The 27,225-nt window shown below is 39.9% G+C and overlaps 1 protein-coding gene across 1 annotated transcript in view; it reads right to left on the bottom strand.

The window, feature by feature from the left end:
• The window catches only part of CNTNAP2 (contactin associated protein-like 2), a gene marked incomplete at both ends in the record, with an annotated part of 148,741 nt that overhangs the window by 8,316 nt on the left and 113,200 nt on the right, over positions 1–27,225 (bottom strand). The window contains 4 exons of the mRNA XM_010287238.1: positions 5,399–5,532; positions 7,015–7,260; positions 22,143–22,379; positions 24,913–25,131. Coding sequence (XP_010285540.1) covers positions 5,399–5,532; positions 7,015–7,260; positions 22,143–22,379; positions 24,913–25,131 — 836 coding nt within the window. The remainder of the gene's footprint in view (positions 1–5,398; positions 5,533–7,014; positions 7,261–22,142; positions 22,380–24,912; positions 25,132–27,225) is intronic.

The following is a 27,225-nucleotide window of genomic DNA, read 5'->3' as shown; positions in this document are numbered from 1 at the left end:
GACTTTACTATTAATAGAACAAATTATTTTATTTTCTTCAAAGCAAAACCTGCTTGGAAATTCATTAAATATACTTTTAATGTAACAGGCATACCCGATTATTAGAAAAAAAAGCAGAGGGTTGCAGTTGCATTGTATTAACTTGTGGTGTAATGTTCACCTGTGGTTCAAGTCCTGGATATTTACAACATATTTTATGCATGCCAGCTGCTATGGAATTTGTTAATACTCTCTGCCTGTTTTCTTTCAAATCATGAACAGTACTTCCCCATTCCCTACCAGTCAGTGAAATGCTAGTTAAACCAGTCTTCAAATCAGTCAGGAGTCTAGAGAATTTACAGCACTGTCCAAAAGATGCTGTGACAGCGTGCTTGCCCAGAAAAATAAATAAATAAATAAATAATAAAAAAAGGAGTTTCTACATTGTTTTGATGCCATAACTACCATTACCATGTGTAATCCTTGCGTGAAGGTTTTCAAAATGTGACTCAATGGAAAAGTTTTCAGAGAAGAGTTATAAAATTGTTTTATGGCTCAAAAACGGTACTTCTGATGGTAAACTAAAATAATTCAATTTATTTAGCTTCTTACAGACAAGATGAAAAGATAGTTTAATCAGCATCTCTAAGAAAGTGTGAAAGGGAATGACACCTGGCACCAAGCAATTCTTTCATCTATCAGACATAGACACAAAGATCCCAAAGTTAAATGCTGTAGTCTGCAGAATTCAAACTGTAAATTAGGTGCGAATTATTTACAGGAATGGCACTTAACCAACCATTGGAAAACATGGCCAAAGGATATGGTAAATTTTCTATCATTTGAAGTCTTTAAAGCTAGATAAAATGTCTTTCTAGAAATGTATTATACTGCTATCATTACTTTTTGGGTTAGCTGCAGAAAATCATTTGGTGAAATTTTATGGCCTCTGTTAAGGAAGAGTTCAAACAGAGTGATCGTATTCTATTGGGACTTCAAAATATATGAAACATGATAGTTAGGTATTATTCTACAGCAACAATAATGGTAGGAGGTTAAATTATAGCCTCACTGAGGTCTATGAGAAAGTTCCCACTCCCTTTAATGAGACCAAAATTTAATCTACAATTATAAAAATCTGTGATATATTCATTGCATTTAAGCTTGGGATTATATGCAGACTGCTTTGTTCCACTTCACCCATTTTATTTTATTGATATTATGTTTACCATTTTTTTGTACTTCAGATTAGTTTTGAAGTAACTTTGTATGATTTAAATTTTTTAAACACCTAGGAGTTTGCAAATGTTATCTCTTTTCAAGTAGTAAAAAATCAAAATAAATTCAAAGTCAAAATAAGAGAATGGACTTGCAAAAACTCTGATTCCTATTGATTTCATTTGGGCAAGGGTCAAATATTTAATTGATAATTTTTCACAGAAGATGAGTATTTCTACTGCGTGCTTCTGGTGAAGCTGGAAAATGGAGATCTGCATACACAAATTTTCAGGATTATTCTCAATCTTATGAGCAGCTGAGATAAGGTCAAGATTTCCATACAGCCTCATAATTAAGTTCACTTTGAATGAAGTCAGTAATTAACATTGTGAATATATGGTATTGTTGTGTCTAGTCTCTCTACCACAGTTCTCAGTATTGTTCAAGATTGAAAGAATGAACTGTCAGCTATCCTTCCGTATGGTCTGCTGAGCTAATGTGCACTGGATGCTGATAGTTGTTCTGAAAGTGTATGGATGAATTTGGGACACTGGAGTCCTGAAAAAGTTACTCAAGTCTAATCCTTTTCAGGAACAAAGAAGACATTAGGAGCTGTGACTCATAACCCATTCCTAGAAAAGGCTTTAAAGCAGGTATGAAGAACTGGAGATCTGTTGAGAATGTGCAAGAATATCTTAGTACGGAAGCTGAGAGGCCCAGTCCAAATCTGTTGACTATCAGCTCTATTCCATCAAAAATTAAAGCACATCATATGGTTTGGGTTTTTTTTTTTTTTAATTTGTAACATGTTGATATAGCTTTGTGCAACAGAACAGAAATATCTCTGATCTGGATGCCACCCTTAGTTTACTCGGGCTACATGCATAGAAGCAGGAGGTATGAATCTTGCACAAAGGATGCAACTGTTGCAGTTCTTTAAGGTACAATTTAAAGCCTGCTGAAGTCAATGGAAGGCCTTTCATTGACTTCAACGGACTTTGGATCAGAACCTCTGCTAGGGAGTTTTTGTTCTTAGTTTTCCTAAAAGATTTTACTCATGTGAGAAAAGCATTAATCACGCATGAACACTTGGTATAGAGTGATCTGGTTTTATTATATGGAAAATACGCTGCTGAAGCATGAAATCTTTCAATGAAGTCTAACAAAGTAAAACTTGCCCTCCATGACCTAAAGCTGAGCTCTTGAAATGTCATTTACTGGGATAATGTATCTGTCAGTCTGGGCTTTTTCTTGCCACAGGTGAACTAATGCATCCTTGGACGTGTGCCATAGTTACTAGTATCTGGTATTTTACTAGAGGCAAGAAATAGGAATTCTTAATAGCAAATGTTAATTTTGCCCACCTCATAGAAACAGCAGAATGTAAGTAGATCTTTGTCCCTGAATTTATGTAATTTCATTTTCGTGACTGTATATCCTTAATCTTAGCCTTGAGAAACCACTGGCATCACAAATGGGAGCTTGTTATTTAATGTAGAACTAAGTATTGATTTGTCTGCAGTCAGTGAATGCAGAAAACTGAAATATAAAAACCTTTTGACAGAGTCTTTGCTACAACCTTTAGTGTTGACTCTCTTGGTATGTTAAGAATAGGGATGTAATTCTAATGAAAACAATCCACACTAAATATTTATTTTTGTTCTTGTTTGTTACCTTATGGATATACAATATGGTGGATATCTTTATTTCAAAGCTCATCTCAAATACTCATTGATTGGACAGTAACTCTGACTTTATGTAAGTAATCAGTGGTTTCCTGTCTGCCAGCATGGGGTGAGGTCTCATTGAGTTCAATAATGAGTCTTTTACTGTATTTATATATAAGTGAAACACCTGGGAATCATGATAAAACTCAGATTCACATAGTTCATATTGTAGCAATTTATTGCCTGGCTGCAGATTTTTTAAGTCTCTCTGGCACTACAGGGTTATTACAGTAAGTTAGAAAGACAGGTATTCCAAGTATGAACTTGCTGTTAAGATCTCAAAAATACTAACTGAATGCTCTTGAATTGAAACTTTGATGAGAAATAAATACTTCCTGTGACACATTTATGCCATGTAGTGTTGTGGAAGTGTGAGCAACAGCACCTGGCAAGCAAGCTGTCTTCTTTAAAAGCAAGGAAACCAGCTGCTCATCAGGTTGGAGAAGGATTTAGCAGGAAATAAAAGTCTACTCAAATGCTCATTGCTTAGATCTGCAAGAGAAAGCTCATACTTTATGATTTGTTCTCTGGATACTGAGAAAACTTGTATTTATATCTTCTGTCTTTTGAGACAACTTGAAGAGTTTATATTTGAAAACAGGACTAATTTTCAAGTGAACAATATGATTAACAGATCCATTTCTGCTCATATCAGTTCTCTCATTTACAGAACTTAACCAGGTAAGTGATAAGATCAACCTCCTTACGGAGAATAAACAAAATTTCATAGAAATCTTCTGTTTCAGGATACAGTAAGGGTAGGATTTCTGTATTTTCTTTGTGTGGGTCCCTCCTTTCCCTGTTCTTGCATGTGCGTCAGACAGATCATCTGATTTAATAAACCTCAAGTGTATATGCTTTCTGATTACATAAACCAGCTATGTTTTAAGCACACTAGCTAGATTAAGAAATTTTTACCCCAGCAGAGCAACACTAACCAAAATGTTTCTGGCCCTTTAAAGCCCTAGATAGGTAGCAGTCTCATAAAACACTGGGGAAAAAAAATGGTTGGGCCCCAAATATATATAAGTTGAAGCAAGGCTGGAATATTTAACTGTGTACGTATTTTCCAACTGAGCAAGTTATCTCATCTGATCCTTCCAGAAAATCATTTATTTAGTTTTACAGCTAACTAAATCAGCCAGCTATGACTCCATAAGAAACATGCCATACCTCCCCAAAATAGAAGCTTTTAACAGCAGAAGGCAACCTAACTGTAGGTATTCTTTAGCTTCCATTTAGCAGTAAGAGAAATAAATCCAAATGTAACAGCATGCAAGAAAGATGCATATATCAATATATACCTCTCCCAACCTCCAAAAGCCTGAAAAGTGTTTGGATGTATCACCTACATATTTTTTAGATTAGCTGGCATTTTGCAAATAATTTTATGACAATTCTACTTCAGTGCAACCAGTGTTACTCTGATTACCAAGAGTCTCAGTCAAATGACATTGTAATGCACTGAAAAGGTTTCCTTTTGATGCCTTGAAACAATAACTGTCAGGGAGCTATTTTAATCTTTAGGTAGATAATACTGTGACAGGTACTATCCTTCACCTTTTGGCTTGGTTCCCAAAGAGACTTCCTCTTTTTATATTTCATTTGTTACTGGTTTTTGTTTCCTTCTTATGAACTATCAAATCCAGATTAATCTATACCATCCACCTGATGACTCTTCTAACAAAACTGTTCTCATACCCTGCTGTAATTTCCATGTTTGCAGATGTGACAACCAGGGAATGAAAACAGAGTGCTGTAATGACCACAGAGAGAAAGCTGTCTGGAAACATTGATTGCTTCTTGCAGCGCTCCCCTCAGTTATTTAAATAGTATTATATTATCTCAAAGGTTTGTAAACTGAGATACAGAGAGATGAAGTTCCTGCCTGTGCTGTACCAAAAACTAAATAAGCCAGAGCTATGTGCCTTCAATAACATTCTTTGTCTTAGACTCCTGTCACACAAACACTTAAGCATCTGTTCATCTTTGCAGAACAGCTTCCAATTTCACTGGACTGCAGGGTAAATTTAAATGTAAAGACATTCTCCCTTGCAGACTCAGGACTTATGGCTTGATATTCAGTTGTCTCTGCATCAGGCTCTACTGCCATTTAAGATGCTGTAGGGTATCCCTCCTGGCTTCCAGCTGCTGTTCCAGAATGGTGCAGGTTTTATCCTAAGTCCCGTGTTATCTATCAGCCCAGATGTCTCTGATACCCTCGAGCACCTACAGTGACACCTGTATTAGCCCAGCTGTCATGGCACCAGAACAAAGACTTTGAAACAACATCATTCAATGCAACAGAGGGAGAGAATAGCTTTTGTTAACTCCTAGGAGTGCAATCTGCAGGCAGAACCCCATCTATCATACTTTTTATTTCCTAAATGGTACTGATACCTTCAAAGTGATGGAGACCATCAAGATAGAAGATGCTACAAGTTACAAGTGATGGAACCAAACCTACAACTTACCTGCAGTACTATGTCCCATCCGTTCCGTGTGATATTAACAGTATGGGGCTGTCCATTTGCCACGTTTCTGTGGTCAACATCAATGTTATAGGGGTCTTTGGTGCCTCCTAGGCTGTACCGAATTTGCAGATTCCCTAGTGAAAGAAATGTGAAAAGCACCCTCAGGTATTTTGATCTTTATTTACCAGCTATTTTCCCCTCTTTATTTTCACCTACAGCTGTTATCATTTTACACTTACATTGTTCTCAGAGCTGGTCTCTGCAGAGGAAGAGCTAGTGTGTGAGATTAGAAAACTACTGGGTTGAAAAATGCTTCTGTTTTATAACCCAGATGTGTGACAATGACCAGCATCTCAAAACCAAAGTGTTTGTAAACACTCCAGATTGCAAACCAAACAAATCAGAGCTATGCCTTGAACAATATGGACAATTGGTACAAATATGAGCACATCAAGTAGCACTTTATTGTTGAGATTATTATCCTTGCTGCAGCAAAATTATTTGAAATTATACAAAGCATGATGTGTTCTAAAGAATAAACCATTGATATGCATTGAATAAAGGCAAAATTACAACTAATTAACACTGATATATAATCTACACAAGAGACTTTCTTATTCTCACATTTAATTGTTGTTGATGGGTGACCATCTGTACGTTTATGGAAATCTAATAATACATGGTGAAATGAAAAACTCAGGTTATATTGTTAGAAAAGTATAGTCCAAAGTGGGTAACTGATATTCATGACATACTGCCAGACACATTTTTCTTTTCTGAACAAAACAGAAGTGTTTTCTCTTAATAACAAATTTTAATGTTTGATTAAAAAGAAGGGTGCTTGAAAAGGGAAATGCAGACCCCATTATTGATCAAAACCTGAAATATTCTGGCCCAAAGGAGCAGTCCTAGACCTTTGTAACTATAGTTACAATGTGATGTGGGATTGCTGTCATGCACCTTCTTTTTCCCCCATGAAGGGAAAAATTTGACTGACATGTGGAATACTGATATTAACTTATCCCATAGAAGAGAATAGTAGTAAAATCATCCTAAGTATGATTTTCATGGGATACTAAGACACTGTTTGTAATCGAGATATATTCTGTTTTGATATTGTAACAGAAAGTGGTCCATATCCAACATTCAACCATCACCAAAATGTTTAGGACCTTATATACTGTGCTACAAACCTGTTTTACCCACCTTGTTAAGTAGTCAGATTTTCAGAAGAACAGTCACTTTCCACTGACTACTGGTGATATTGCCATGACTTCAGCGATTAAGGTGCCTACATATGGATGTAATTGTCCCCTCCATAATGCTAGTTCATGGCATGGATCTGACTCTTATAGCATTTTTGGGGGGGGATTGTTCTTTTTGTTTTGAGAGGAAGGGTTGGCGAGTGAAACCCTACTGAATTGAACAGTTACACCAGTACAAAATGTAGTAGAGCAGAATATAGGTTTAGGTCCCATATACTTTACTTTTACGTGACAAGGATGAAGAGAGTTCCAGATTATTTCAGACCTTCAGCTGAATGCCAGCCTAGTGTTGTCAACAACTGTTGCCACCAGTTGTGCCTTAAATGGAGAGAGCCCAGAGCAGTTGCTTACCAGATGGCTTGACAAGCACAGCCATGAAGTCCTGGGTGTAGGAGCTGATGTACAATAGGACACAAGGGGACTTGGTGGTACTGAAGCTGAAGCTGAGCTCTTCTTTATTCAAGTTGAGGTTGGGCACTGTGGTCTCAGGATCTGTAGAACTCAAAAGTGTTCGGCTAACTAAATCCTTCATGCTAGTTCCTGGAGAATGGAAGTTGTAACGAAGCCACATTCCCTCTTCAAAAAATGCTCCAACATCTTGAACATAAGGAAAAAAAAAAAAGCAAAAGAGAAATTAAACCTGCTGACAACTTTTAGATGAAACATATTGCTACTGGTGTGAGCGGTACTAATCTGTGCATGTTTCTACTGCTGCATTATTTAAGCTCTTTGTCAATATTTAGGTGAAGACCCTCACTATTTTCCAACAAGAATGAAAAGGACAATCTCCATTTTATTGGTGTGTACCTGGATTCACAGAGCAAAGGAAAGATTTCCTTTAGGTCACACAGAAAATCTATGCCTGTATCTCATATAAATACTACAAACCAGAAGAACCACGTTTTAGGTTTATTCTCATTGAGGTCTTGCAGCAGATAATGTTCCAAAGAAGGAAATACAAGGGAGAGAGATTTAAGGGGCATATAGTAAGCAAACACTGTCAAGCAAAAGGAAAACTAGCAATCCTGACCAGTAGATTCGAGTGAACTTGGAAGGACCTCACAAAGGAACGATGGTGATTCCAGCATCTCAAATATTTGAAATAGGATTGGACACAACACTAGAAAATGTCCTGTGCTAGCACAATCCTTCATGAGAACTGCATAACCAGTACACCCTTACGGGAGAGAAAATTAACTAGGGAGCTTGACTCAGTGGGGAAAAAGGCAAGAGACACCTGAACTGTAGCTCCCGGGAGGTGCTACACAGACAAAGTTTTCAAAACAATCCAAGACAAAATGTCATGTTTCGATACTCTTAACAGAAAATAAAACTGTTTTTGGCAGAATTAATACTTTCAGTTGAAAAAGAATTGTTATTACTTTTCACAATAATGCAGTCCTGCCTATTTCTTAACATTATAAACATAATTCAAGGTTGACATTCTTACAGTGAATGCTGACTTTGATAGCCTCCTATGGGAATCACAGCACAGTTGCTTACTAGTGGTAATGTATAACACTGGGGATTGCTGGACTGGCTTCCTAAGGCAGTCATTCATTTAGTGACACTGTGGTCCTGGACAGGCTTTGCTGTCTGTGACAACATCATTACAGGAAATTTTAAAATTACATGTGAACCTAATTAAGAAGGTGTCTTTATGAACGTTTCATAAGTGATTAAATAATGAATAGAAGAGGTGGCCAGCCATTTAAAAAAAATCTTAAAAAAAATTTAAAAAATAATTTAATACCTTCCTACATGATGCAATGTTGCCACACACTGGTACAAAATTGCCCATCTAAACTCTGAACAATCAACACACTATCTTTATTTAAAAAGAAATTTAATTTTTATCCCCTTTTAACATTTGGAGTCTTCATGCAATTCTAAGAAAAGTCTTTATCTCAAAACGTATGAAGCAGGATGTCAATTTTACAAGATGTGCAATGATACAGTGCAAGTCAGGAATGAGCCTGCAGACTCTGAGCAGAGAAAAGATAAGAAGACAGGTAAAATTATGATAGACTTTACTGATGCTCCTTTCCAGAATTTTGCTAAATCTCGTGCTGGAAAAGCTTTACGTTTTCCTGTTACCATATAAAAATTCTTCAAAACTCAGAATATCATAGTCATTGACAGTGTGCGGCCATATAAAACATGGAGACAAGTTGTGGTCCCAAGGTGCTATAAATAATTTGATCATTCTGATGGACTTGTAACTTCCATTTTATAGCAGAAACCTTAAATCACCCTGAAGCAGTTATGGGAGAGGCAATTCAGTTTAAGAACTACATTTTGCAGTAGACTGAACTTAAGTACTCCTGGATTAAAAATGAAGGGCCCTATCCTGAAAATACTTCCCCCAAATGTGATGCCTTCTGCTGTTAACAGCAATGTTGAAAATAAGCATTAGCATATACAAATCTAAAGTAGTGTACACTGTAGCTCTAAGTATTTGCAAGACTAGCTTAAAAATATCCCTGTGACCGCTAATTTATTCTTCTTCAACCTCTGCTTATAGCTCACGCAAGCTGCTCCTTGATGCTGTATCAATTATGCTGCCGTGGCACTGGCAGAGCTGCCCTCCAGAGCCACTGTCTGGGCCCCAGCATGCAGGCAGCCCTGCTGTCTGACACTGCCACTGTGCTGGTGGGGACCGCAGCCCCTGAGGAGGCTCTGCACATGCACGTGGCATACTGATGCAAACTTACGTTCACCTCCAGCCTGTTTACTTCTTGTCGTGACTTTTATTTTAGGAGTGATCTTCGGGATTGCCTGGTGCTATACTTGCCTAGGGCCTCACGCGCTGGGACCTTCACTCCTGACCTCAGCACTGCTCTGCGCTGAAGTGGAAAGCATGCAACGTGTTTTTCGAGAGCTGTAAATGTTATTAATTGCTACTTTAAATGTTCATTACTGCAAAGAAATCTTTAAGTAAATGGTGCTCTCTGAAATGGTAAGACTTTTTTCCAAAAGGGTTTCACACTGGAGAAAAGGGTGTTCTGTACATTTAAATTGATTTGTGCTGAGAAAATAATTTTCAGTATAGCTGTATTATTAGATATACAAGTTATTGTAATGAACCTTGAAATTCTCCTCACATTTTTTAAGAGGAAGGGTAAGAGGAAGGCTCACTTTGGCTGTGTGAGTGTATTAGGCCCTCAACAGGAAGATGTTGAATACCCTCAAGTTCCAGCTCAGCAAAGAGGTTGATGCACATGATTACGCTTCAGGGCCACAAAGTGCTCAGAGGCTCACAGGAGCAGGCTGTTTAAACTGTTAGGAAATACTAGAAAAAGCTAGAAGATAATTTCCTCTATACTGAATGCAGCTATAAGATGACTTGGAAATGCTGACTGAGGACTGATCAATGAAAAAACTATCTACTTGGAGGTCACAAGCTTATCATCTTCCTGAAGCTCTGTTAGAGGGAATATCAAAGTCCTCCATTCAGAAAACCATTCAAGCTGCCTGAACAAAATGGGTAAAATGCAGCACAAACCCTGCTGCTGAAACGTGGTGGAGGTTTCCATGCACCACCCTCTGCTTTTTTTTGTAATATTCCAAAAGCTATCTGAAAAGATGAATCTTGGAAGATCAGGCACAAGGCATAGTGAAGGCTTCCTTTGCAAACTGCCCTTTGGGGCAGATGCCTTGGTGAAATGACTGTGGTGGTAACAGTACCTATTTCTACACCAGTATGCAGCGCAGTCATCCTCTGTTGACAGACTTTGCAAATACATACAGTTTGGGCTTGCTTTGTACAGGAACCCATAACGGGAATTGTGGATCATTAGAAATTATTTTATCAAGCAAGATGCATATCCCCAGTGTGAACTGCACATATTTTATAAAACTGTCCAGCTTCAATTTGAAAAGGGATGAAGCAAAAGCTGATCCAAAACTTCCACACAAAATGCACATGTATCCAGAACTATTTTGATGGTTAGAATTCTTTGGTCACTCTCATTCTGTCTGGGATCAGGAGTGAAAGACTGGACGAAAAAGCCAAACAGCAACAAAAAACCCCATTTCTTTTAAGAAAAATCCACAATCTCATGACATTTCTAGGCCAGTGTTGTAGACCTAAGAAAACATAAGGAGGAACCTGGTTCTCCTTTGCTGCTGCTTTAACATCAGTGAAATGTCAGTGTTGGTTCTTGTCTTCTCAGACAGCTATAATGATACTGGTAGCCATGCACTCAGTCACACCTTTCTCCATTACTTTTTCCCCATCTGTGTAAAGCATTACCATCATGGCACAGGTGTGGCTGAACACAGCTTCACAAGATTTTCTATCTGGACGTGTATATATAAATGAAACAGAACTCGTCAGGCTTTATGGTAATTGAGTTGGCTCTGTGCTGACAGTTGGGATAGGAATGTTAACAGGGATTGTCATGAATCAAGTGCAAGATATTACTCCTAATAAATAAAGAAACAACAGATCAGTGGAGCTACCAAAAAATCTCCCCACCCCCAAAAAAGCCCCCAGTTTCAACACAGGAGTTTTTCAAGAGTGGCACTGAGAGGTGGAATATACCTTCTGCAGTAGGACAGCTATTACTCTCTCACAACTGCAATCTCACGTTTTTCCAAATACACTCAAGACCTGGCTTGTGTCATCTTTTACCTGGGGACCAAGGAGAAAGTATGCTGGTTGCTTCTCTGGTATTACTGTATTTGGCTTTTTTGAGGCTGGGCCGTCAAAGCAATCTTATTAATGGACCGTAACAGGGTAAAATCCCTGCCTTACAGAATCTGGAGACAAAATCCTGACAACTATAAAACCTGGTCAGGACACATGAAAACTGCAGCAGAGAAAGATTCTCCCTTTGTTTCACAAGGCTGATTGAAATGCCACCTTACAGCTGTAAGCTTGTCCCATCTGGGGGGGCCCTGCTAAAGGCCCTAAATGCCTCCTTGGCCCTGCTCAGATTTGCTAAATTAAAAATATTATTCTGTGAAGCTGCCTGCCAGTGCTCAATGCTATGTCTTTCCTGCACGGGGTTCTGGATGTAAAAAGCAGCATTTTCAAAATCCTAAGCAAGAACAGTCCCTGGAGGTGTTCTAACACTTGATGTATGTACAAAGATTGTTAGGGCAATGTAGATGGTTGAAAAAATCTCTTTCCCAATGCATGATTTTCTTTCCTTTTTGATTTCTCATATAGTTATGAATATTGAATATAGATTAACTACAGCTTGCTTGTCTGGCTCGTGGCTAAAAATGTGCTAGAGAGCACCAGAAATTGCAGCTACTTCTAGGCTGTGGCACAAAGATTAAGACTGTTTGCTGAGACACTTCCTGGCCATAAGGCATCAGTAAAGGGTCAGAAATCTCACAGATGTTGATCTGGGAGACAATTTACTTTGAGTGCTATGAAGTTGGTAATGCTTATAATTTATCTAGTTAGCTCACTCAACTTTTTATTCCACCTTCAGGCTCACAGTATTTAGTTTGTGAAGCCAAGAATTGGGGATTTAAAGGTTTTGTCCTACATCCTCAAGTCTCATATTCTGGCTGCCATTACTATAATAATTTGTAATGCACGTTTGAATTTTCTATGTGTGGAGTAAAATACCAAAATACAGCAATTGCTTGTTGGTATTAATAGAATACAAATCAACCAGGGATTTGCTGCTTCTATATGAATGTATCAGTGCTCAGTATGAAAAAAGCTTTCTTGAACAAATCACCATCAGAATCGGGGGATATGTAAAATAAAGTGCACCAGTGAAACTATGGGGCCTGATCATAAATCCATACAAAGTTTCCCACTACCTTCAGGAGAACAAGATGAGTGCCACGGAAGATGGGATTAAGCCACCCGATTCATTACACCTCCAAGTCTTCCTAGTCAATGCTAGCAGGTATATTGTGCCAGGAAGCAGTCTAGCACACCTGAGTAAGGTGGAGTTCTGAACCTTCTTTGCAGAAACCACTATTTCTACCTCCATTAACTATGTGGAGAGCCTAAGGCAACACACCTCCTACAATAGGTCTGTAAAGCCTTTTATTCTACCTTGCTATACCTGGACAAAAGTGCACATGCCCAGGAAAGCCTAAAAATGTCAGGAAAATCTCAGTTGTGGTTCATTTTGCACAGATGTGAAATTACTACAGTTCTTTCTATAGCTACAGCTGTTTGAACTGATGTCTATGGCAGCAGGCTTAGAATAAAGGAATGGCGAGCTGTGCTGTGTATTCTCTGCTGAATCTAAATGAAAAGTGAGCCCCCCTTGTAACAGAAATATCCATAATGGTTCAAATCCTGCTCATCAAATAAAACAGGATGGATGAAGAAAAATGTAATGTCAAATATACAACAGGCCAGATTTCATTATTTCCTGCCAGGAAGTCTCTGAAGGTGCACTCTAGGTAAACCTCAGAGAAAAACTTGCAGCTTTGCAAGAGCCATTTGAGAAATATTAGACTGCCATTTGATGATTGCACAGTATTTGGAGTGACAACTTTGGTAGGTGAGACCTGACTTCAATTCCTTCCTGTACCACAGGTATCCACTCTCAAAGTGAGCAGTTCCTTGCTTCCCCCATTATCTTGTTCACTTTCTGCATTATCATAATAAAAACATTTTCCCACATCACAGAGTTATTGTAAACCTTATCAGCTTGTGAGGTACCAGTACTACTCCAAGAGCATGCAGATGTATAAATATTGCACATGGGTGGCTGGTGCAAGAACCTCAAATCTCTCAGTTGCCTTTGCACAGGCACGCAAGCAGCAATGTTGCTGAAGCTGCTCTACTGTCCTGGTTTCAGCCAGGATAGAGCTGGTTTTCTTCACAGAAGCTAGCGTGAGACTGTTTTGGATTTGGGATGAGAAATTGTTGATAATGTGCTGGTGTTTTGGGTTGTTGCTGAGCAGTCAAGGACAGTCCAGCTTCTCGTGCTGGCCTGCCGGCGAGCAGGCTGGGGGTGCACGGGGAGCTGGGAGGGGACACAGCTGGGACAGCTGACCCAGACTGGCCAAAGAGATATTCCCTACCATCCGACGTCATGCCCAGTACATAAACTGGAGTTGGCCGGGGGCGGAAATCACTGCTCAGGGATGGGCTGTAGATCGCCGGGTGGTGAGCAATCGCTGTATTGGGCATCACTTGTTCTTGTACATTCCTGTGTTGGTATTATCATTGTTGTTTCCTTCTTTCTTTCTGTCCTATTAAACCGTGTTTATCTCAACCCACGAGTTTTTTTTCTCCTAATTCTCTTCCCTGCCCCACTGTGGGAGGGGGAGTGAGTGAGTGGCTGCGTGGTGCTTAGTTGCCGGCTGGGGCTAAACCACGACACTACTCATCTTTCATAAAACATTTGCATTCAGTGAGCAATGACACCAGAACAGGCTTATTATAGTCATCTGATAAAGAAATGGACAGTTTATCACATTTTCTGAGATGGGACTTAGTATTTTTTAACTTATTACCCTGACTTATTTTCTTTCTGTATACAGAATAAGAAATCCTTGCATTTTATAAGTAGTTTATTATGGATGGGAAGTGGGCTGGCAAGTTCAGTTTATAATCTGGTTGATATCTCTTTGAGATATGTAAGCAGTATGGGGAAGGCATGTTTTGCTTTAAAAAGAAAAAAAAAGTTCCCAATAAAAGAATTCTTGTGACTTAAGTGAAATGCGATTTTCAAAGCACTAGAGCAAAGCTGCACATGTTTAATAAGGCAGTATTAACAGGACAGAATAATGGAATAGCTTTATAAAGTATATATTTTCTTGTGAGTATATATATACTGAATAGAGGCTAAGACTCAAGTCCTAAAGTTTGTTCTACAAGTAGAAAAACCTGACTGCAGCATTCAGACTTACCAGACTGGGAGCCTAACATTCCCAACCCAAGGAAAATTTGTGATATAACTTTCAGTTAACAGATCATGATCATGTTACGTATAGCAGAATTATTTTGGGGGTGGGAGGGAATGTTGCCTTGATTTTCCAGGTTCTTGGATTATAAACCATGAAAACGAAGAAGTTAGTTACCTTAAACCACTTGAACAATCACCTGCCCATTACTTACATCAAAGCAATAAAATGTATTTGCAACCAGCAAAATAAAGGGAACTGAATGAGTATAACCAGGGCAGAATTTGGAGATGATCAAGTGTCAGTCTAAGAGCCTGTGGAAGCGTGCAGAGCTGCTTCACCCATGTGCCATAGCATCAGATCTGGTATGTCTTTTTTATGTCCACTCAGCCTAGTAAAAAGCTGATTTTTCTCTTTGAGGCAGAGAAGTGAGCAAGAAAGGAAGGAAATCTGACCATGACAATACTATGGTAAGTGCTTTCAGGGTTCATGCAAATTAAAAACAAACATGAAGGACTTCAGGCTGAACTGGCATAAGGATTGCAATAACTCACACTGTGAATCTGAGCTTTACTTGAAACAAACAAAAAGGTGTGCTACACTGTGCTCATTTCCTCAGTGTTGATGCAAGATGAGTGACTGCATAGAAACTGGTAAGCTTTGAATTTACCCTTCCAGCAGACCTGAAGGCACACGAGTCACAGCACCAGGTGTTTAACTATTTTTTATTTTTGGCCACACTCTCTTGGTGGTGGGCAATATGTTCTTCTACTGGTGACCCACAGCACTTCAATATGCAAAGGAGGTATTATTTGCTCCCTGGAGGACCCCCCACATCACAGTTCTGCCACACAGCCTGCATAGCCATTTCAGCATTTGAACTTCACTCTTTTTGTTTAAAGGAAGGAAAGAGTTTGTTTTTTAAATGAACAAAAAATAATTGTTTTCTAAGAAATGCTTTTATGATGATAGGACAGCTGTGGGAGAAAAAAAAAGAGAATTTATGCTTAAGGAAAGGACAGAGTAAGGGCAGAAAGCAATCTGTAGGACTGCAGAAACACTGCAGCTATTCCTCAGAACAATTTCTCTGAGAAATGAAAGAAGCGAAGCCAATTGCATATGTCCCAAAAACAAAACAAAAATAAATTTAAAATAGATGTCAGGCTACATTCTTGCACTTTTTTTGTCCTTGTAAAAAAATAGTGTAATTTCCAGGCCACTACCACATCAATCACATCGTGATCTAGTGCTAATAAGGCTTGAGAAAATGCAATTTCTTGTCAGTCATCAGTCAGTGGCTCTAAGGATGGATTTCAACAGCAAAAGATTACACAATATGCGAGGTCTGTTTTTATTGTGAGGTGTGTTTATTACTTATGAACCTCTGTGTGGTGAATTCCTTATAGTAATGATTGGGTTTTTTCCTTGGATTTTTCCTATAGCTTCTTCTGCTAGTAGTTTCAGTATATAACCAACCCCAAAAAGGTTACCATGGGGAAGTGACTTGAATATAAAAATAAAATTTTTGGATAAGACAACATTCCTGTGGCAAATTAAAATCAACAGGAAGAGAAGACTGTGGTATATTGAAAGGTATATGCGACCTTTCACTCCTGCTGAGCAGCATATTTTTCTGGTAATATCTTGTACTGATTTGAATGTGAAGTCAGGCACTATTGATTATCAGATCAACAGAGCTACTTGGCCTGGAAGATACACTCAGAGGAGTAAAATAACAAAACCTAGTCCTAGCTTGTTGTGCAAAGCACTAACCTTGTTATTTCTTGGCAGCTGACGTGAATTCCTAGTGAAGATAACAAAGGAAAAGATTCTTGCTTGCCTCATATTAGACTCACCCAGAATCACAGCATCCAACTGCATAATGTGGTGCATGTTACAAAACCACAAGTGAAAAGTGAAAACCTAAGCATCACCTGGCTTGCTGGCATCAGATGGGATTAACCTTTCTCAAAGGGGGAAGAGGGTCTTTGCTTGCAAACTAGAAGGACTTATTGACAGGGCTTTAAACTAGACTCGAAGGGGGTGGGGGATAATATCAGGTTTACCCATGACAAGCTGTGGGATGACATGCCAAGGTTAAAGGGATGGGGTGTTCCTCTAAGAGGGTGACACAGCTGACAGCTCAGCTGAAGTGTCTCTACATCAATGCACACAGCACGGGCAGCAAACAGGAGGACCTGGAAGCCATCGTGCTACTAGAAAGCTGTGACCTCGTTGCCATTGCTGAAACTTGGTGGGACAAATCCCACAACTGCAGTGTGGTTATCAATGGCTACAGTCTGTTTAGAAGGGACAGGCAAGGAAGGATGGGCAGAGGCATTGCCTTTGATGTCAAAAAATGGACAGAGTGTGAAGAGCTGTTTCTGAAGAACAGCCATGAGCAGGTCGAAAGCTTATGGGTAAGAATCAGGGACCAAGGCAACAAAGGGAACCTTGTGGTTGGTGTCTATTACAGGCCGCCCGATCAAGGGGAGTCTATTGAAGCTTTCCTACTCCAGCTACAGGAGGCATTGTGCTCACAGGCTCCCGTCCTGCTGGGGGGACCTCAACCACCATGACATCTCCTGGAAAAGTAGCACGGTGAGCTGTAGGCAACCCAGGAGACTCCTGGAGTGCATGGAGGGTAACTTCCTTATGCCAGATAGTAGACAGCCCTACCAGAGGGGATACGATACTGGGCCAGTTGGTCACCAATGCATGTGAGCCAATTGATGACGTCAAAACTGGAGGCAGCCTGGGCTGCAGTGATCATGCACTGGTGGAGTTCACAGTCCTGAGGGATATGGGGCAGGCGAAGAGGAAAGCCAGGAAGGATGCTGAATTTTAGAAAAGCAAAATTCCAGCTTTTCAGGGAGTTAGTCAATAGGACCCCCTGAGGAAACTGCCCTCAGGGACAAGGGAACAGACTTGATGATCTTGAAGGTCCTTTCCAATCTTCATGATTCTGTGATTCAGAACAGAGCTGACAGATCTTTAAGGTTGCTTTCCACAGAGCACAAGAGCTCTCAATCCCCAGGTGTAAGAAATCAGGAAAAGAAGGCAAGGGGCTGGCACGGCTGAGTTGAGGCCTACTGGGAAAACCAAAGGGCAAGAACAGGAAGTAGAAGCAGGGACAGGTATCCTGGGAAGAGGACAGGGATGCTGCCTGCTTGTGTACGGTTGAGGTTAGGAGGGCCAAGGTGGAGTTGGAGCAGAACTTGGCAAGGGATGCAAAGAGTAATAAGAAGGGCTTCTATAGGTATGTCAGTCAGAAAAGGAAGGTCAAAGAAAGCGTACCCCCCTTGATGAGCAAGGCTGGCACACTGTTAACAATGGATGAGGAGAAGGCTGAGATACTCAATGACTTCTTTGGCTCAGTCTTCACTGGCAGTGTATCTTCCCACACCTTTCAAGGGATTGCCCTGCGAGATGAGGACTGGAGGAGCAAAGTCCCTCCCGCTGTAAGAGAAGATCAGGTTCGTGACCACCTGAGGAATCTGAATAGGCACAAGTCTATGGAACCTGATGAGATGTACCCCAGAGTCCTGAGGGAATTGGCTGACATAGTTGCCAAGTCACTCTCCATGATATTTGAAAAGTCATGGCAGTCAGATGAAGGTCCTGGTAACTAGAAAAAGGGAGTTTTTCTAGTTAAATGTTTTTTAACATTGTGCCCATTTTTAAAAAAAAAGGTAGCAAGGAGGACCCTGGGAACTACTGATCTATCAGCCTCACCTCTGTGCCTGAGAAGAGCGTGGAAGAGATCCTCCTAGAAGCTATGCTAAAGCACATGGAGGACAGGGAGGTGATTCGAGACAGCCAGCATGGCTTCACCCAGGGCAAATGCTGCCTGAGCAACCTAGAGGCCTTCTATGATGGAGTGACCGCATCAGTGGACAAGGGAAGAGCTATGGATTTCATCTAACTGGAAGAAAAGGCTGAGAGATGTGGGGGTTGTTCAGCCTGGAGAAGAGAAGGCCCCGGGGAGACCTTATTGCAGCCTTCCGGTACTTAAAGGGGGTCCATAGGAAAGATGGGACACATGTCTCAGCAGAGCCTGTAGTGATAGGACAAGGGATAATGGTTTTAAACTAAAAGAGGGTAGATTTAGACTAACTATAAGGAAGAAATTTTTCACAATGATGGTGGTGAAACACTGGAACAGGTTGGCCAGAGAGGTGGTAGGTGCCCCATCCCTGGCAACATTCAAGGTCAGGTTGGACGGGGCTCTGAGCAACCTGATCTAGTTGAAGATGTCCCTGCTCATTGCAGGGGGTGGACTAGATGCCCTTTAGAGGTCCTTTCAACCCAAAGATTCTATGATTCTATGATTCCATGACAGAGCAGTATTCAACTATGTCCTTGCTATAAGGAATGGAATTAGTTGGAAACAGAGAATACAGTCTTTAAAAACATGTTCACAGATGTTTCAGGGCTTTTAGAGAGGGGAAAGTGTCAAAGTGTTAATGAAAAATGAATTGAAATATCAGAATTGTGATATATTCATTCAAATTAATGAAAATATAATTTAGATAACATTTTTATTTTACAGGGAAAGCAGGTAAAGATTCCCTGCTATTTTCCAACAAATTTTACAGTATTTATAATTTTTTAAAATATCTTTTTAACTAAAATATATTCAGCTGTTTTGCCAGTATTTATTTTTTTGTCATTAGTACTGTATGTTTGCCCTTTGTATCTAGAAAATACATCCAGTCTTGCCTCATGGACCTAGAGGACATGGTACAAGATTCCAGGAACTACTATTAGAAAGAAAATGTAGGATCCTCTTCTTTCACAAGTCAAGGGAGTTTGACAACATGCATAAGATGTTCCAGCTTTACTTGATTTAAAAGGCTTAATGCAAGTTAAATTTACAATGTAAAATTTAATGGGCTGAATATTTACTGTTCTAAAGATCTTATTATCAGCACTGTTTGTTACAGAGATTTTACAATTATTTTGATCACAGGATGCCCCAAACCCAGTCTATTTTGTGTTTAATCTATCCTCTAACTTTATCCCAGTGAAACATTGTTGTTTCTACAGAGAAGCCCCATGAAGTCACCCACACTAAATCATATTTGGGGATATCCTAGATGAGTACATCAGTTTTCAGCACTAACAGACAGGAAATTGGTAATTTGCATTTTGTACATAAGGACTGAAGGATTTAGAGAGATATTTTTAGCCTGGAATAGTTTTGATATTTAAAGCAGAGATCTGATGTCATATTTAAATGGCACAACACTGTGTGGTACAAAGATCCCCATGCTAGCATGAGTACCTTTGCATGACTCAGTGCTGCCCAGCAGCAGTAGCTTACAGCAAGTTTTACTGCATGCCAAAGTATCACCGTCAGAGCTCTGGGCCTTTGACTGGACTGGGAGGCTGATAAGGAGAATATTACAGTATAATAGATTATAATCTTACTGCTGTGGATATGACTGCTTACTGACCAGCCAAAACCAGGGTTTGTCTGTGTTAGGTGCTCAATTATTCCCCTAGTGTTATTTTTTATTCTGTTAGCTCCACATCCAGGAAAAATAAAACACTTTAGCTTGGAGCTCGTTTTGGCAGAAGTTTGGGGTTTATCTATCCATAAGAGAAACAGAAAAACACAAATAAAAGCCAGTGATTAATTTTGTCAATACAGTAAAAAAAAAAAGTGAACTCACTAAATATGGCATGGCAGCAATTTTTTTAAAATTTTTTCTTGAGTCAATGCATGTGATCTATAAGAGACCGATCCAGTTCCAGCCTGAATGGGTTTCTTCTAACATAACTGCACTAGTGAACAGAAATACTAAATATGCACTACCACTCTTAACTTACAACAAATCATTTGCTAAATTAACTGAAATCAGTACTCACATTTTCAGGAGTTACTGTATGTGCAGTCCTGAATGTAATAGACATGTTTTTAATTTGTCTTTGAAGCAACATAGCATAATGAAACAAGATGAAATTCCTGCATGCAAGTATAGTGAAAGCCAAAAACCTAAAGCAGCAGCTGCTTCACTTCTGCTGCACTGGAAATACATCATATTTATTGGAATTTATAAAATAATCATGCTAGAGATTAATCAAAATATCTGGTGCTGTGAAAACTATCCCTTAGCTTTTAGAAGAGGGTGCTTATATGTGTGAACAACATCAGCAACGGACAAAGCTCTGTTATAATAAAATGAAATGAAGATGGATATATATGTATATAAATGAAGGTGGCTGAAGCATGTGTGGAGGAAATACAGTCCATAACCCAGCACTGGGTAAAAAGACTGCGACTACCTCCTTCTGTTACAAACTTGTTTCCTCTAAGTGTGCCTGGAAGGTAGCAGGGTATGGATATCTGCAAAGTAATCCTCAAAGTTTTACGTGGAAAAAAAAAAGAGAAGTTAAGAAGGAGTTGGAAACCAGAATGTCAAAGGACAGGAGCTTTCCCCTACTGCCAAGACACCTTCATGAAGGGAATTTGGTGACTGGTGACCCAGCCTGCCTGCAGGATTCTTGGTACAGTGGGCAACGTAAAAGCAGAAGAGCAGTTTATGTGGCTAGAGGTTTCTTTAACATAACAAATACTGATGAGAAGAGCCTTCACATTTTTTTGTTGAAACTGTAGGATTAGTACCATTTGAGAAAGCTTTAAAATGATCAGGAAAAGCAACAGATTGGATGATTTTGTGTACCAATAAAAGCACAGTGAAAGAGAGCTGCTGAGAGATATTAGCACCTCAGGGAAATGTGACAAAACCTTTAGAGGTGTTGAGAAGAATATTTCAAGAATATAATGAGAATATCCTATGAAATGGAAGGGAAACGAATGGCCACAAAGCCTGCAAACTGTGCAAACACTTGGAGAATTATATGTCCATTACTATTTACTTTGTCACAATAATTTCTGGTCAAAATAAGAAAAAACTTATTGAAATAAATCAGTGTCTTTATTCTCACTTTGATTTTGGTATGTAAGATCCCTCTTTCCCTTACTCCTTGACTTTCTTTCTTATATGCAGGCATGAATGTCCACAGTAAATTGGTCTCAAAATCATTGTTTTTGAAAATTTAGAACATACTTTAGGCATTTCTGAAGGACTGACATAGATGTGGGAGCTCTGTGCATTTCCCTTACTCTAGCAAGTTCAATCTCTAATCCAGTTTGAGCTACTAAAAGACTAGATCTGGCTACAGATGGGTAAAATTTTTAATCCAAATACTGGCCTCCCAATTTATAAGATACTCAACCCAAAGCTCACACCTATGTATCTCCAAATTTGTTTCTGAATAAGACTAGGTAGCTTTTGTTTAATTCCATCATTTTTGTAAAGAAGTAACCAAGATGTGCTAGTAGGAATTCATTGTTCAAAAGCTCAAGACTACACAATATAGTCTGCTAGATTATTCCTGATGCATTTTGTTGTTGTGTTATTTGATTTAAATAAGTAACATATATTAGTACTAATGAGAGATGTGGTTTTAAATCATCACATTTAAATCCTGGGTGTATAATTTGACTTGTTTGTAAGAAGTATTAAATAGGATTTACTTGTTTAATTAATAAAAGCTGAAGCATTGATCCTATAGTGTTTTTTTCTCAGGCAGATAGTTCTCTCATACTCTGCCTCCTGCACTAAAGCATTTACCTTTAATGCAAAATGGTCCATCATAGGCAGTTTTGGAGCAGTCACAGGAGTAACCGTTGTATTTCTCAACACATTTACCGCCATTTGCGCAGTACATCCCATAGCTCGTGCAATGGCCAGAGCAGCCAGGCTTCACCCCTGGCGTGACTTTCGCTCTCTCTTCCAGGTCCAGCGTCACCCCATTCATCCTTAATGAACGAATGCAACCTAGGAAGCCTCGTTGGCCTCCTGCAGCACCTGAGAGGGAATGTAGAACTGTGAGACAACACTGAACAGATGTTATTGTTGTTGTTTTACATGAAATATCCTGCTAAGCTTGTGACAACAGCTGGAAATAAGTAACTTCTTTGTAAAGGCAAGGAATTGCCTTTTCCTAATGACAACAAAATCAATGAAACCTAACCTTTTGATACCATATCATAAGAAAGCATAAGTAGTAGGTGTGTTTGCTTTACAATGATTCAACATTAGAGATTCTAGCCCTCCACTGTAAGAGTTCATTTCATTTCAATGTCAAGATTTTTAGAGATAACAGTGGAAGAAATGAGCTTGGCTCAATTGCTAAGGTATAGCCTTACTCTCCATATGATTAGTGGTGATGGATGATAATAATAATGCCATGATATGTTATGCAGCATTACATTTTTCAAAGCCATAATGAGGAAAGAAAGAAAACTTTTAAATTGCTGCTCTCAGTTGCAATAGGAAATAGTGATGTTCATTTCCAAACAACATCACATATATTGTTTAGTTGCCTGAGTATAGGGTGAAGGATGTAACACTGAAGAACTGCATTTGAAAATCTGGGTTGAGATGGCTTTTCTTCGCAGTCAATAAGAACTGTTCCTTTATTCCTCCTAGTAAACACTTGCTGAAAAAAGTGATTTCAGCTAGAAAAGTCTATTATCTGGGGCTGGATTAGAAACAAAAAACTCCTGAAAAATGCAAGCAAATAACAATGAGTGACTGTGATCCTTTCTCCTCATTCTCTCATCTCTGATTACTGCAGTGTGGCAGGTGCTGAAGAGTCCCTGAGGAGATCTGAATGCTCGTCACCACAGAGCACAGAGGCTGATATTTACCTGAGTGGGGAAGAGGACTAAATACAAACCAAAGAGATGGTAACTGGATGATTTAGAGTAAGAGGAGGCAATGCTTGGTCACTGCCAAGTGCACAGGGCAGATGACATTCTGGTGTGGTTCCCTTCTATGTAAACTCATACACACTGAAGTGATGAAAAAGAAATCTAATTCCCTTCTTTCCCCTTGTGGTGACTGTCTTAGCTCCTAGGACATGAAGTCATCATCCCTCAGGCTCTCTTGCTGGCCCAAGGAATAGATATTTATTCTACAGAAAGTGGAACACAAAGTGGAACAGGAGGCACCAAACCAATTCTTGTTCGGTATTACTGTCCAGGCCCCAATGTTCAGGGTGCTCATTTGGGACACTCCAACTCAAATCACTTCTCTGTCTGACTCTGGGTAAGGACTTAAATCTGTTCTGTGATATGTGTGCTCCAATCACCAGGTTACATGAAATGTATATGATTCAGAACGAAAGAAAATCTGGTGCAGATTTGGATATTCAGTTTTTGGCAATAAAGGTATTAGGTATTTCAAAACATTGCTGGTGTTACAATTAATTCAGAACTACCAACAAAAATTATCATTATTAACAATTCCCCAAGAACTCAGTCTGGGGAATAAATTCCAGCTCTTCCTGTTTTTGGCAAAAGGCTTGGTATTTCTTTCAAAAAGTCAAGGCTCCCTCTTTTAAACAAACTTCACATTTCAGCTTGTTTTAAAACTACCTTTTATTTGGATCACAGTCAGCAATAAAGGAGAATCTGAGCTTGTAAATAGTGACTGCACATCTGCTGACTCATTATATGCAGCTTGCAGTGACACTGTGCTGTTTACTAAGGTAGTGAATGCATCATTTTAATTTCTGCTGTTGAACCCTGACTAACATGGGAAAAAAAAACGCCTTTTTTTCCTTCCCCCTTCCCTATTCTCCTGTTAACAGATACCTAACGCGGTAGGAAAGTGCTGCTTTGCTCAACATTTCATGCAGTTGTGGTTCCAGCTAATGGCACTTGGCATGTCTGCACTTCACAGCCCCAGGGCTAACAGTCAGACAAATACAAATGCTGCTGGAATAGCTTCCCCAAATGTAGCAAAGACCAGAAACTCCAGAAAGCAGCTGGACTAACTTGGTCCCAGGAGATGCATTTGTGCAACACTGTGTGATGCCCTCCTACATTGACTGGGCAAACTGCCCATGGAACTAAAGGGAAAAGAATTCACAGCGAGAGCTGTGAATGCAAAAGCGCAGGCAGTGTTCAAACTTAAAGAGGCTGAAAGTGCTGCCAAGGCTAGGATGGGCACTGCTGGCACATGCAGTCCTGGTGAGACCTATTCAGAATTTTTTACTTCTGTGGTGAATAAGTGGGTCTGTGTGAGAGAAACACCTGGAAAAAAAGGAGTTTGGCAATACTGCCTGTTAGAGGCACTTTCAGTTAGGAGCTGCAGGTGGGGAAAGACAAAAATGACAAGTTGCCTGCACAGAATATTTTTCTTCTAGTTGATCTTATTTCTGTAATTATGAACATGCTTGTATTTTCTTCTTTTTTTTTTATTCACCTTGTGGCATCATGCAAGTGCATCAGGAGTGCAACTTCTCACATTAAACTAACAGCTCCTGGCAAAACATGAGGCAAGAGTGTTAAGCATGTGAGAGCAAAGCCTGGTTACCCACTCTGCATCTTACCAACATAGAGCTGGCTATACAATTCCAGACGTGTGTGTCCTTCTGTTGGTGCTTTCCGGACCTCCAGAGGTAATTGGTCTACCTGAAGACTGGCCTGTTTGACATTCCTCTCCGCGTTGACCCGATGCCACTGGTCATCATTGAGCTGGTTGGGAGATCTAACAACGATTTCCACAGGCCCATTTCCAACATCAAATGAAAAGGAAACCTCCGTAGCAGCTGAAACACCAAGCAAACAGCAACCCATCTTATGTTGTAAACAAATTCACTTACACTTCCTAAACAGAAAGGAGACATATTTACAAGAAATATGCACTGCTCAGCCACCTTTCAGAATTTACAAGCACGTTCAGTTCCTTCTAACTTGAGTAGGACTTATTCCAAGGAAGCCATTGTGAAAAGTTTCCATAGCATGTGATGGAAATCAAACAGTTTGGCTTATAAATTTAATCAGAACCAATTAAATCCTTGAAGATGATTTTTTATTTCCACTAATAATTTCAATAATATTGGAAAAACCTGCTCACCAGCTTTTAGAAGAAAACATCAACAGACCCTGAAACATTAATTGCATCCATTTTTAAAAAAGGTAGAAAGGAGGACCCTGGGAACTACTGATCTATCAGCTTCAGCTCTGTGCCTGGGAAGATCATGGAAGAGATCCTCCTAGAAGCTATGCTAAGGCACATGGAGGACAGGGAGGTGATTCGAGACAGCCAGCATGGCTTCACCAAGGGCAAATCCTGCCTGACCAACCTAGTGGCTTTCTATGATGGAGTGACCACATCAGCGGACAAGGGAACAGCTATGGATTTCATCTAGCTGGAATTCTGTAAGGCCTTTGACACAGTCCTCCACAACATCCTTCTCTCTAAATTGGAGAGATCTGGATTTCATGGCCCGACGGTTCAGTGGATGAGGAATTGGTTGGATGGTCACATCCAGAGGGTAGTGGTCAATGGCTCAATGTTCAGATGGAGATCAGTGATGAGCCCCTCAGTGGTCTGTGTTGGGACAAGTACTGTTTAATATCTTCATCAATGACATAGACAATGGGATCGAGTGCACTCTTCAGCAAGTTTGCAGATGACACCAAGATGAGTGGTGTGGCTGACACACCTGAGGGACAGGATGCCATCCAGAGGGACCTGGACAAGCTCGAGGAATGGGCCCGTGTGAATGTCATGAGGTTCAACAAGGCCAAGTGCAGGGTCCTGCACCTGGGTTGGGGCAATCCCCAGTATCAGTACAGGCTGGGGATGAAGGGATTGAGAGCAGCCCTGCCGAGAAGGACTTGTGGGTACTGGTGTATGAAAAGCTGAATATGAGCCTGCAATGTATGCTCACAGCCCAGAAAACCAACCACATCCTGGGCTGCATCCAAAGAAGTGTGGACAGCAGGTCAAAGTGGGTGATTCTGCCTCTCTACTCCGCTCTGGTGAGACCCCACCTGGAGTATTGTGTCCAGCTCTGGAGCCCTCAGCACAGGAAAGACATGGACCTGTTGGAGCAGGTCCAGAGGAGGGCCACAGAAATGATCAGAGGACTGGAACACCTCTCCTGTGAGGGCAGGCTGAGAGATGTGGGGGTTGTTCAGCCTGGAGAAGAGAAGGCCCCAGGGAGACCTTATTGAAGCCCTTCAGTTCTTAAAGGGGCTTATAAGAAAGATGGGACAGACATCTTAGCAGGGCCTGTAGTGATAGGACAAGGGATAATGGTTTTAAACTAAAAGAGGGTAGCTATAAGGAAGTTTTTCACTGGCACAGGATTCCCAGAGAGGTGGTAGGTGCCCCATCCCTGGCAACATTCAAGGTCAGGTTGGACGGGGCTCTGAGCAACCTGATCTAGTTGAAGATGTCCCTGCTCATTGCAGGGGGGTTGGACTAGATGCCCTTTAAAGGTTCTTTCCAACCTCAACTATTCTGTGATCCTATGATTCCAATTTTTGATTTCTGCAGCCTTCCTGTTTCGATAGTTTTTTTTTAGAGAAATATGCATTTTGATAAAAGACTGCTGCAGGAGAAGTCTACATTTTTTCTCTTTTGAGGGGAAATTAATTTTTACAGTGAACTAATAATGCAGTGGTAATGACCGGTGTGAGATTTTATGGCTGAAAAATAAATGCATTGTTAGCAAGCACTACAGCATTCTATTTTTATGGTTGATTGAAAACATGTTTTGAAATTTTACAAATGTCCATTAGGTTCTGCTAGATATTCCTCCAGGTCATCCTTGGCAAACTATGTAATTGATACTTATTATTAAACAGGGAGTGCGATTAATAATATATAGATGATTTTGGAATGAAGAAAT

The sequence above is a fragment of the Phaethon lepturus genome, unplaced genomic scaffold (assembly GCF_000687285.1).
Source record: "Phaethon lepturus isolate BGI_N335 unplaced genomic scaffold, ASM68728v1 scaffold5835, whole genome shotgun sequence".
Classification (NCBI taxonomy): domain Eukaryota; kingdom Metazoa; phylum Chordata; class Aves; order Phaethontiformes; family Phaethontidae; genus Phaethon; species Phaethon lepturus.
Note: the sequence above shows the minus strand (reverse complement) of the source record. Positions and strands in the feature narration are given on the sequence as shown.